We start from the raw sequence: 13,423 nt of genomic DNA on the forward strand, positions 1-13,423 counted from the left end.
ATTACTGACAGTCGATGGTCAGACTAACTCCCGATCGCTTGCCAGGCACGTGCGTCATTTCGTTTCCTCTCTATGAGCGCATGATTAATAGGACGTCAAAAATGGCAAGAACTTTTTTGGTTACCTTGTATCTATTCATTCAATAATAACAATACAATGTTAATTGATTTACATATTCTAATTAATATTTGTCTAATTTAATATAATTATGATATAATTATTTTAATTTAAACATTATTATTATTATTTCTGAGACATTTGCTTCACTCCCCCCCCAATATATATATATAGATACGTACCTATATATGAGCTAAACGTTTTAGTCCCCCTATACACTTGCAACTGGTTTAGTTCTCTTTTAAATGTTTTGTGCACTAATAAGAGAAATAGCTTGTTCAAAACAAACAATAAGAAATATGCAAATCAAATGCAACAATATAGATAAGCATGCATCTGTTCTTGTACTAAATAATAAAATTTATCATAATTGCCAGTGACAACTATCGAATGTATCAGAAGTTATTTCAATACATGACTACTTCCTGTTTTCATTTTATAAGTACTATTGTCTGTTCCTCCATTTTTTCTCTTGTTATAGATTTTTTCGTCTTCCAGAATTCATATCCTTTTCCCAAATTTTCTCTACCGCCAACTTTTTCTTGTTTTCTGAGCTCTTCTGCTTTTCCACATTTGTATCTTTTCCTCGACTTTTCTGTTTCGCTACATTTCTCTCTGTGCCCAAACTTTTCTCCTTTTCCCAATTTATCTGATTTTTCCTGTTTCTATCTTCTTTCCAATGTTCCTGCTTTTCCAGATTTTTCTCTTTTATCTTAGTTACTTGTTTAGTGCGTGGTAAATTTTTCTCTCCTTCGTTTTCAATATCATTCTTCTCTTTGTCTTCCTTAAATTTTTGCCTTTCCTTCCACATGTCAATTAGCTTCATTCCTTTGGTCTTTGCCCCTTGCAAAAGCATCTTTGAGATTGCAATGAATTTATCCCAGTATCCACTAGTTTCTTCAGTTTCGTTTTCGTCTGTATCCTTTTCATCACCTTCTAGAAGTTCTTCGGTCTCTTCGGTGTTTGGTCTTTTCCTCTTTAGTTGATTCTGCCATTTTATTATGTAGTAGGTGGCTGTCCCGACTATACCTATAACAGCGGCAAATATGAAAAGCAATACCAAGAGAACTAGTACCTCGTATTTCAATGGTTTAAACATTTTAGATGTTAAAGGGTCTTCCATCAGATGAGTTAGGATGTTCGGTGCTGATTTTACCTTCAACCGTAGCCAATTCGTAGCCCATGTAAAGTTGATAACAGATTGCCACACGATACACTCCCATACTCCTTCGTGCGTGTTGTTTACTTTTGGTATGACCTCTACATTGACTGCTTCTGGTGTGATATAGCCATAATCCTTCCACGTATCCCCATTCAGTGTCCACTTCTGCTGAAGCCTGCTGTACAAATAACCCAACACTAAGTTATTGCATATCAGCGTGAAGGGTTGGGTTTTTCGAACATCCTTCGTATAGCTGTCAGTTCTTATACTCACTGAGCTAACGGTAATCATAACTTTTCTCTTTTCCCCAAGTCTCAAAACACAAGCATACACTCCGGTGTCTGACTGGTCGGCTTTCTTGATTGTCAGTGCCTGTTTCTCAATTTTTAACCTGTCAGTATCTTCAAGCTGTTCTCCATTCTTAATCCAGTTTATCTGTGCTGTTTTGGACTCTGATGTGATCCTCTTGACTATATCCTCGCTGCATGGGACAGTTACAGTGTCTCCTGAACTTCCTTGAAGATCGATATGAGTTTTCTGCAGGTTCTTCCTTATTAGGAGCAGCGTGTCTCTGGATATGTTACCGCAAGGAAAGTCATTGCATGTGCCCGTCAAGGTGTCTGGCCCTTCGCAGCCAAGACCGAAGACATTTGGCTTTGGGTTGCTGCAGGTTCTCTTCCTAAATCCTGTTCCGCCACCACAAGAGACACTGCAGGACCAGGGACCCCATTCGGACCAACGCCCATTGCGAGGTTCGCCGTCAATATCTACAGGCTTGCAATTGGCAGACCAGGTCACATTTCCTTCGGCAGTTACTGAAAAGTAGTAGAACAGCAAAGGTTCTGAGTGGTTGTAATTCAATATCTCTTCTCCGTCTTTGATGACGACGAGCCGTGTTTCCTTGAAGCTTATTATGTATTTTGTCCACTTGTGTTCCAAGAGCAGGTTCGGTTTTGCCACGAAGGTGATGGTCTTAGTTGTGGTTTTCTCGTTCCAGATGAAATTCAGGTACTTCCCGAAGTCGTTTATGATTAAAGCGTAGTAAAGGCCTCCTCCGGGCAACAGAAGAAGAGGAACGAGTGCTGCTCCGGTTCCACGAACATACAGCGTCAACTGCCTGTGCGTCTTTTCAGATTCCGCATCCCACAGACCGATTGGAAGCACCTTCGTGATGCGATGGATCGTTGTTTGTTCAGTATGACACTCGTCACACTTGACGGTTACCCCGATGGTGTTTCCCAGAAGGGACTGGAAAGTCAAGTACATTGGCATGAAGGGATGCTTCTTGTCTACATACTCAAACAACGGGTTTTCACTGTCCTCGTACCCCAATGCAACATGACCATGCCTTGCTCTCACCCAGAATCCACCCCATTTCCCAATGGGTATCAAGTGTGGAAGTGTCTTCTCTTCAAGCATGGTTTCCTTATCCTTGACCCCGTAGAACATCTGAACCCTCTCATTCTTGTCCACACCAATCGCAAGCTTGTAATAGATATCACCACCAGTTATCGGGTGGAACATGAAGACTATTCCATCGATCAGCTCAGGATCCCATTCCTTAAGCCAAAAGTATAGTCCTTTCATTTTCCATTGCGGTAATACATATAGCAACCTTCCTCTACCAAGTCCGCGAACTAAAATAATGCACTTGTCTGGTTTCACACAGTCATATACATCACACAAATCCTTCTCCACCAAAGTGTCCCTCGTGTAACACCAGGGACCTCCAATGTTTCTTGAAGGATTACGGCAGAAATTGCTTGCGTTCTTCACTGAACGATCTGCATACAGTGAATCGTTTAAATATGTTTTCGGAACTGAATGTGGATGTGAAACTGTCCAAGGTTGACAATTCCTACCTGATCGAGTTGTATTTATGGTCCCCATATAGTCCATACCAACTCCTGACATCTTACAATCCCTGCTTCGACATCGTCGAATCTTACAATATTCTCTCTCAATCTCAGCCGAGATTGTGAAGCACCAAGGACCGTTCTCGTCTCGAGTTGGGTTACGACAATAATTCTTGGCCGCTGTACGACTACCGTCGAGAAAGAGTTTGTCTTTCTTTAACTTCTTTGGGATACGATGTGGCCCGGTAGCGTGTGTCCAGGACAAGCATGCCAGACCTGACTCCGTGACCCATTCATGTCCCACGTATTCTATTTCTGCCTTCGAAAGTGCGCACTCTGGAGGATATGGAGGTGGAGCGTTGGCAGATTCTGGAGGTGAACAGAAAAATGTCCAATGCGCCGTAGATGCACGAGAAGCTGGGCTGAACCAACGCACCTCTCTAATGATTGGATGCCGCACATTCAGAACTGTTTTCGTGCCAGTATCCCGTACCCAGAACAATTGAAGCCTGTCGCCAAAACACGAAATGGAAAACTCGTGCCAGTTCCAATAATATAAAATCCCCTTCACGTCCGTTTTCCCTAAAATCTCCGTGCTGTTTTCGTCAGTGGACACAGCCACATAAGTAAAATTTTCCTCACCAAGAACAACTTCTAATTTCGGGTACTGAATCACGGCTGCGATCCTAAATTCTAAGCACGCAGAATGAACCGCACGCACAAAAAAGTTAATATCGTTACCTGTGGACGTCTTTCGCAGCTTCCAGAATCTCGTAAATGTGCCGTTGATGGTAATATGCACTTCGCACTCTTCTAAGCAAGCTATGCTCCACAATGCCTTCCCATACAAACTGTAGTATTCTGGATGAACTATTATTTTATCATCGTCCTCGTGGATAAATATCGGTTCCTCAAATCCCTCTGTACCCAATGTCACATAACCTCCCACCCACTCTACCCAAAAATGTGTCCAATTCAACGACGTCAAAATTTGTGGTGTGATTTCATCGATTTCCATTTCGTTGCTGTCAATGTACTTTCGCAAACCCGACACTCTGTTACTGATAATGATGTCATACAGCGGGTCATATGGATTTGCTAAAGATGTCAGCACTAAGTGAACTTCCTCATTACCGTATGCATAGTCCCACAACTTCAAGCTAAATGTTAAATTGTTCACAGAGCTGTTCAACACTGTGTAATGTGACTGACCAGTACCTTCTGAGTATGATTCACAGAGAGGTTCATCACAAAAAGGTATGTCACAAAATTCAGAGCCAACGTCACTTACTCCCTTCTCAACATAACACCATGGACCTCCGGAAGAATCATCAGGATTCCTGCACTTACTATCAGCAGCTGTTCTGGACCCGTTCGGAAACATACTGTTGTCTATGCGTGGAACAGTTTCCTCGTCCCATGCAAGACAATGTATGCTCGAAACAGATTTCATAATACTTCCACTGTACTCGGCCCCAACAGCAGTGATTCTACACTCCCCAAAGTTGCAGAATGGAATGTCACAATACTCTCTTTCAACCTCTGGGTCCATGGTATAGCACCATGGTTGAATATCCTTGGTTGGATTGCGACAAAAATTTCTGGCTAATTTACGCGATCCTTCCGGAAAATCTTCATCTCTTATTGAGTCCAAAGGTTGATGAACTGGATTAGTTGCATTCCAGAATTGACATCTTCGTCTTGAATGGGTCTTCGAGATTGTTCCTGTGTACTCTAAACCTTTATGCGTTACTTTACATTTATTTAGATCAGTAGACTTTTGAGAAACGACTTGATCCAAAAGTCTCTGGAGCAGTAATAAAACATTCAACAAATTCACAAACAACAACATATCTATATCGAAATGATAAATTATGAGTTGCAATGAATTTTTAAGAAATCGCCTTTCAACTGCTTCGACGATTTTCCACACGCACATCTGTTACTTGCCACTACTATATTTGGACTTTGATTATTCAAACCAACAATTCACGTAATTCATAAAAAAACTATTATAAAATGTATTTATAATCAGCAATAATGTATTTGGAATAAGAATATTTGATGCAATTGTTCCTCACTTACATGATGGAAAATTTCTGATATTGGACAATGATTCATTTATGAAATGAAGCTTTGAAGAAATGTGTGCAGCTATTTATGAATAGTTGTTAAAAGATTAAACTGTGAGTACAACCCTTATTAGTTCTAATAACCTCAGTATAATTCTGCTGTGGTCGAACCACAAGCTCAATGTTCACGCTCTATTTAAAAACAAGATTTATACAATGGTATTACTTCATTGCGGGTAGAAGCACATTTATTGCTCAGCTTAAAGGCTTGATATTGCGTCATATTTACATCATAACTGGCTGGCTCCATGTTTCACTCAGACTTGACCGAAAATTGTTTTGTTGATTGATTGATTGAGTTGGCGTTTTGAGTCCACTTTATGCACAGTAAGGCTAATCGGAACTGGACCTACAGTTTAAAGTGGGAACCGAACCACTATGTGCCTCCACCGGGTATCGAACCCGGGACCCCTTCATTACAAGGCGACAACGCTACCACTACGCCATCGGGGAGGCCGAAAATTGTTTTGTATTTTGCTGTTGGCACCATCTGATGTGCATGAATAACAGAATCTTTCACAATGGTAGAAGTAATGACTTAAAAGGAATGATGTCTTTAGAGTATCGGTGAGAGTACAAATAATTTGAGTTGGAGAAGATTTGATAAAATTTTGACGGCAAGAGGCTACTTGTCTTGTACAGTGGGATCTATGAGTAGTACAGTGCAAATTGTCCATGACTATTTTCATTAATATTTCTATTACATCCTATGCGTTTTTAAGCAATGGATTATTATGTATGCTGGTGCAGAAGTTGTCAACAGCTTGTTTTGAGTTTTCTTTACATTCTTGAAGCTCTTATTGGGTCAAATAAAGTGCACGAACATGTTGATGGACAATTTGCACGGTAATACTCATGGATCCCGCTGTACTACTAAATATTAATTTATATAAATGATAGGATCTTTTTGACTGGGCCGGAGCGGAAGACGGACTAACGTATTTTGATTAATTTGAAATTTGGCATACTGAAAGGGCCACTTGAGATAGGAAAACATGCCACTTTGCAGATCAATTTTTTTGTATTTCCGAAATTACAGTGTTGCAAACTGTGCGATTTTGACTATTTTTAACATCTTGTTAAAATATTAACTTTAAATTGCAATATTTCGGCAACCAACCAGGGCACCTATAGAAGAGATTAATCCGGCGTTGGAAAGATCTTGAAGGTCTCTTTCACACGAGACAGGGCATACTCTCTCTTTGGAGTAACCAATCAGCTACGGCTTTGTCGAAAGGTACAGTCAACGGCAAAGATCAGTTGCGTGCATTCAAGGTAAGCTACCGAAGCGCTGCTTCGGTATTCAAATCGAATTTTGCATAACTCCCAGGATAATTGGACTCCCCAAAAGTGTCGAGAGGCATTTTTGCGGAACCCGTGAAAGACTAAACTGCTGCAAAGCAGTGGTATGCGGTGTTTTTATCAAGGCAAGCCTGCCCCTTGATGTACTATTGTTTATTTAAAAATTATATATTCAGTGCTTCGGCTATCTAAATGGTCACGGCACGCTACTGGCAAAGATAATGGTAGGCAAATTGTCCACCGCCATTTTCACTACTTTTTTATTCTACATCCTGTGTTGTTTTAAGGAATGACACTACGTTGGTTCGAAGCAGACATTGTTCTCTGCTTATTGACGTCTTTATTTCAATTCATTGTCATCAGTATTGTGTAATTCAGACCGAATGATAATGGTGGTGGACAATTCGCCTGCTTACAAAGTACAGACTTGAAGTATGGTCTTGACGGAAGTGACGTAACCTAATAGAGTTCGAAAGCACCAAGAACAGAAGTACGGAAGTGCACAGCTCGCTGTACAAATAGTTGCTGACTAGGTCACGTGGTTTTCGCACTCGTTGTTCATTTGTTTAAAATCACGGAGGTAGAAAGCCAGCCACACAAGTTAAATATACGTTATGGTCCCGCAAGTTGTTGGTTAAAGTTCTTCTAATGTGTGGAAATGTATGTGTACGAACATTTGAAAATACTGCGTTTAAAACGCGGGGAAAACAACGAGACGAGAGGTTAGGGACAGCATTAGCACCTTGGGAAATATATGCTAACAGCACCAAACCTGGCCTGCCTAACCTATCCACGTAGGCACATAATAGCAAAAATAACCATGTAAATAGGTTTGGTAAGTTATAGTTTGCTTATTTAAGCTATTGTATGCATACGAGGATAGGTTTGGCACTATTGGCATGTATTTCCTAGTTGCGAATGCTGTCCCTAACCGCTCGTAACAACGAGTACTCAGTTTTATCTACTAATCGTATTTGGCGCTGCAGTCGAAGTGCAATGGGACTGTTCATTGCCAAACTTTTCCGGTGGCGGCGTCACCCCTGTTGGGTCCCTAAATAATTTCGTTCGTCATTTGGTTGCCCTAAGGTTTACATTGGAGCGCGATGGGATGGCTATTCAAACATTATTTTCAATGAAGGCAAGAATTTCTCGTGTAAGTCGATAATAAAAATGTGTTTAGAAATGCTTTAAGATTATGTAGTCAGTCATAAGTTTCGGAAAATTACATTCTCCTGAACCTAAGAATTAATATATTAAAGCGTGACTAAATGGTTGCGAAAAAGAGCTAAATATAGTACGTTCATGCACAAAGATCACTAACCTTGACGTCATTTGGATCGTCTCTAGCTGCCATGGATCGATAATACAAAAATTTAGATTTTTACACCATGCTTTGCTTCTTTTCTGGTTGCGAGCATGTGTAATTCAACGGCGGGCAGGAATCGAAGAAACTACCAACATTATAAAGAAAAATGTATTAAGTGTGTAAGCGCATGATATATATTATTATACACTTTGACTGACATTATTCACTATCCGATAATTTAATATTAACGTATGTTTTCATTGTATTAAGCAGATATTGTTCCCTTGTATTTCCGTCCTTCTTTTTCTTGGTAACAACAATTTTAAAATTATAATTCCTGTAAATAAGATAGCCCTAGAGGTTACGAGACATGATCACAGAAGAGAAAATATTTTTGAAATAACTATTCTTGACGATAAGTGTGTGTATCATATTTACTAGCTACGTGGAAAAGTATGATATCAGGTTAAAAAAAAGTCAGTTATTAAAAACAACTTTAAAAATACAGTCGCACGGAATTATTATACATTATTCTTTACCGGATTCACAACAATAGATCAGTTAAATTGTGAAAATTTCAAGTGACGTAAAAAAAGTGCTGTGCGAATTTTAAGGCTTTTTTGAGTTCCGTTCCGATATATTTTCTGTTGTTGTTGTCGTCTTTTCAAAAGTCTTACTTTTACAGCACTGATTATTCAACTATCATGTTCAGACATCATTTCTGAGGTTAAGATGATATTAAACTTGCAATTTAATGTAATTCGCGATTAAAATTAACCGATATGCCATCTGCCGGGATTTTCAGGAAGTACTCTAAGTAGGATACGTTGTGTTGAAGTCGTTTAAGGCATGGTGAATATGCGAGAAAGTAAGGTCTACTGTTCAGGTTTTTTTTTTTTTTTTTTGCTCTAAATAGTTTTATGGGTCAGAACAAATTAGAAGTTTTCATGTGTTTCCACCCCGTGGAATCAACAAAATGAAATTTGTTAATAAATCAGGGAAAACGTAATTGACAGAAGATTGGTATGGGGGATATAACACTGTAATTCGGCAAGGAAATTACGAAGAATGCACGAGTCTGCTTACTTTATTTATCGAGAGATAAATATATATTTCCGTGAAAGTAAAGTTTTAAATTGTACTTTATAAATAAAGCTTTTTTTTCCGAAAATCATGAAGCGTCTTTTAACCAATGCGTCCATGCATTACCGGTGTTACGTATGTGTGAAATTTGGAACAGGTGCAAGTCGATTAAGAGGGAAGATGAAAATAGTTTGAGAATGAATTAATGTCAAATGTAACCAGAAAAAAAGTGGACATGCTAATGTTACTGTTTCATTCAGTACGATGTCCTTTTTCAGTAAGTATAGCCTGGTCATGAAATCGTGAATATTATTATTAAACCAGCCTTTCTCTTTCGAGAAAGAACTGCAACGATATGTTCGCAATTTTCTCCTGTCCCAGCTTTTCAAGTACAGGTCAATTTCAATTCCTTTATTTTCAAATAATTTCTGAGAACCCCAGTTACATGACGTGCAGATGATACAGCACTGCTTTGGACAACCAGTGCGTATACATAGTTTCGTCTGCATTTTCCGTGTTATTTTTGCCTATCATAATTAAATGCTTCGTTCTCAGTACAGCTTCACGTTTGTTAGAGTAACTGGAATTCACATCGCATTCGCAATATTTAAAAATAATGCGTAATTTAAACGTTTTCTACCATACCAGTCATGACAACACGCTGCTCTTTTGTACTACTGCTGAATGTAAACAAAGATCTATCCTACTTAGGGGTGTTGCACCATCTCCGCTTAACGTCTTATCCCCCACTTAACACCATTTTGCGGTTGTTCAATGTCCGCCTAACGTTACCTAGCACTCAAAGTCCCGTGTAACCTAAGTGGCGGTCAGGCTCCGCCTAACGCGTTAAGTGCCAGGTAAACATGGAAAAGCAGTACACTGTGCAGCCAACAGATACATGCAGCACCTAGTATAATCTGCGTTTACACTTTTATAGTTGATAAAATAGCAAAGTCTCGATCAGCTGATGCAAATTGCGAAAGTTTGCTGCATGTTTTGCATTACCAAATAACAGAAAAAAAAGGCGGATTTGTTAATTATCCCAGGAACGGCAATAAATAAAGCAACGTTTGTAAATATATGTTTAGAAATGAATATTAGATGGTCATTTTCGTGTGTGTTCCGAAAATGTTGTATATTGATATTAGCATTAGCAGTTTCACTGTAATTTCGTATGTAGGATTTGAGTGCATGCGGGTACAGGAAATAAAACCAGGTTAAAGTAATGCGTTTCATGCTTGCAAAATTGTATTAAAATGCCGTTCCAAATAAATGAATGTGTGTTTGCTGTAACAATTTTTTTCAACCAAACGCAATACACGAAATGTACACCATGCATCAGTTACTTTTTCGCAATCCTGGTAATTTGTAATCTTTAAGATTAAAACACGTGTAATATTATTAGAGTCACTTCCGTCGCCATTGCTGTGAATGTAACATTGCAAATAAACAAGTAATGTGTTGTTTCCGAATAACAACTGGCAAAATGCACGTATAATATTTAGCAGTAGCTACTCTTACCGTCCAGTTCATACATATGTACGTACAAGGAACAATTTCCGAATGGTGGTGTGTTTTTTACAAACACACACATTTACAATAATAACCTTGCAAGAAACTACATACCTAGTAGTACATAAGACGTAATACCAATCTTTTAACAAACGTATACATTGAATATGTGTGATTTTGTATGTTAACTTCCAAAATTGGCAAAAAAAAAGTTTACTGTTAACAAGCATCCTTACGATGTTGACATGCATGTACAAGGAACAATTTCCTACTGGTTTTGTACCTAACCTAACCAACCCTACCCTAATATTCATGGGAGAGCATAAGACGTAAATGCCAAAGTTTTTTTTCGGTATTTACTACTTAGAGGAAACGTTTTATGCGAAGTAACATATTTTTAATTACATTGTGCGAGATTTTGTACTTTAACTTTAAAACTGGCAAAGAATAATAATAATAATAGAGACAGGTACACCAGTATCTTTACGGCGTTGATACGTATATACAAGGAACAATTTCCGAATGGTGTTACGTTTCGTAGATACAAGGAAAATGCACCATTGTAATAAACCTTGCACGAATCTACATGCCTGAAGATGCATAAAACGTGCACTCAAGTTTTTTTCTGTTGTTTTTTTAACATTCAAATGCAATACAAATGATCTTGTATTTGATTTTTCAAAATAACTGGCCTAAAAAGACGAGCGGCTAGGGGCAGACCTTGGGAAATACATGCTAACAACACCAAACCTGGCCTGCCTAACCTATCCACGTAGGCATATAATAGCATAAATAAGCATGTAAATAGGTTTGGCAAATTATAATTTGTTTATTTAAGCTATTATATACATACGTGGATAGGTTAGGCAGGCCATGTTTGGTGTTGTTAGCATGTATTACCCAAGGTGCTAATACTGTCCCTATCCGCTCGTCTAAGAAGGAACACAGCTTGTACGTATGTACAATGTATATTTTCCTGGTGAATATTACTGTTTTTTGTAAAGAAATATATACGTTCTTGCATTGCACTAGCATATAACGTTGCACGAAACTACCTATCTGAAAGTATATACAGCCTGGAGTTTCTTCTTTTCTGTTAATAAGAATAAAACATGCGTACATACAATACTACGGTACTTTACATTACTATTTGATTCTTCCTTTTGTGCTAAGATGATAGTAATTCCTAAAATGTACCTTGTACATGGAACCGTTGATTAACGATTTTTTTTGTGCTATTCGAATTTGTTTTGAATACAAAAATTTAATTTTAATCTGCATCGTTAACCAACTTTCACAAAAGCTGCATTATAAACATAGAGTAGTTGTTATAAATAAAGAAGAAACGTATAAGATGGTCAACGTTGATAATACTAATACTCGCTATTCGCTAAAGAAGGGGTTACGGATTGATAAATTATTAACAGAAACGAATGATAAATTAGTAAGAGCAGAATAGAAGATTGCTCTTCTCATTCCGGATATTTACATAAACTCAGATGTCAGCCTTGCACTAAAAATTGAATAAATGTAACTTGCATTTGTTACGACTTCGTAAAATTTTGGTCACTGTTTAGTAGTGTTTAATATTTCTTAAAAAGTAACCGTATGTCTTACTGAAAGATAAGACGAGGAATATTCTTTTTTGCATTATGTTAATTGGAGTACGTGAAAAATAAATTGAAAATTTTGTAAACTTCCCACTACTTCGAAAGATTACGGGTTATATTGTATCATATAACATACATTTGATATTATATGAGAGTACGACACATGCATTACCTACTTCTATCAGCTGTTTCATTTTATTGCAATAAATATTTAGTTTTTTAAAACATATTTCAGTTGAAAAAGCATGCATTTGGAATTGACAAGCAGATATTAGCACGTAATAAACAAACAAAACACAATCGAAAACACAACTTTCTCCAGTTTCTGTTGCCAGGTCGTACGGCAAGCAGGAGAAAGTTCCACCTTACAAGGCCGAGGATAAAAATGCTTGGTGCAACCCACCGCCGCCTAAATCTCCCGCCTGTCGTTATCCAGCACTTTGTAAAGTGGCAGATTAAGTGGCGATGGTGCAACCGGCCCTTAGAGCGGCCATATTGGAAGCGACACTAGCGCTCAGGTGGTAATTTTAATCGCGAATAGCAGCACGTTCGGCATCAAATTCCCCATGTATTTAAAGGGGAGAACAATTGCCGATCAAAAGCGTGGGGACACAACAGGGCTGTTGCCACCTACAATAGTTTGCTTTGACCAGGCCCATTCGAAAGACTTTCACTTCCAGTCCACAATTTGACTTAAAGACCGCACTCCAAGACCATATTCGGAGGATCTTCTCTTCAACTACGGTCTTGCACCTTTCGGACACGCTACAATCAAAATTAAGTAGTGTGTGCTATGCCCTTCGAGAAATGGTAGACATCTCAAGCACCCAAACTGTCAAGTGCCTTTATATGGCAAACTTTGATGCTTTACTAAGATACGGGATTATGGTTTGGGGTAACAAGGGCCACTCCAATGTCCTTTTTATGCTTCAAAAAAGAGCTATAAGAATCATAGCTGGAGTAAAGAAAACTTATTCATGTAGAACTCTTTTCCGTAAACTTAATGTGTTAACTCTTCCCTGCATATACATTTATGAATGCTTAATTTATGTAAAGCAAAATATTTCCAACTTTGCCACAAATGAGGAAATACATGGCCTAAACACAAGAAATAAAGACAAACTCCACATAAAACACTGCCGCCTTAACTTATGTAAGAAAGGTCCCTTAAACTCTTCCATAGACCTTTACAATAAACTACCACAAGATGTGAGGAAAGAACCAAAATTGATGATATTCAAGCACAAGATAAAATCAATGCTTCTGAAGCATGTTTTTTATTCTATAGCTGAATACATGGAAGCAACTTTTACATAAGACAAATGTACATAATGCAGTATAAT

The 13,423-nt window shown here is 38.3% G+C and overlaps 1 protein-coding gene across 1 annotated transcript; it reads right to left on the reverse strand.

The window, feature by feature from the left end:
• Positions 1 to 262: 262 nt before the first annotated feature.
• Positions 263 to 5,034, reverse strand: LOC146004467 (uncharacterized). Its single transcript, XM_083143322.1, has one exon. The coding sequence runs from the start codon at positions 4,985 to 4,987 to the stop codon at positions 593 to 595; it is 4,395 nt and encodes a 1,464-aa protein (XP_082999448.1). The 5' UTR covers positions 4,988 to 5,034; the 3' UTR covers positions 263 to 592.
• Positions 5,035 to 13,423: the final 8,389 nt, after the last annotated feature.

Source organism: Lepisma saccharinum, chromosome 21 (genome assembly GCF_977018435.1).
Source record: "Lepisma saccharinum chromosome 21, izLepSacc3.1, whole genome shotgun sequence".
NCBI lineage: Eukaryota > Metazoa > Arthropoda > Insecta > Zygentoma > Lepismatidae > Lepisma > Lepisma saccharinum.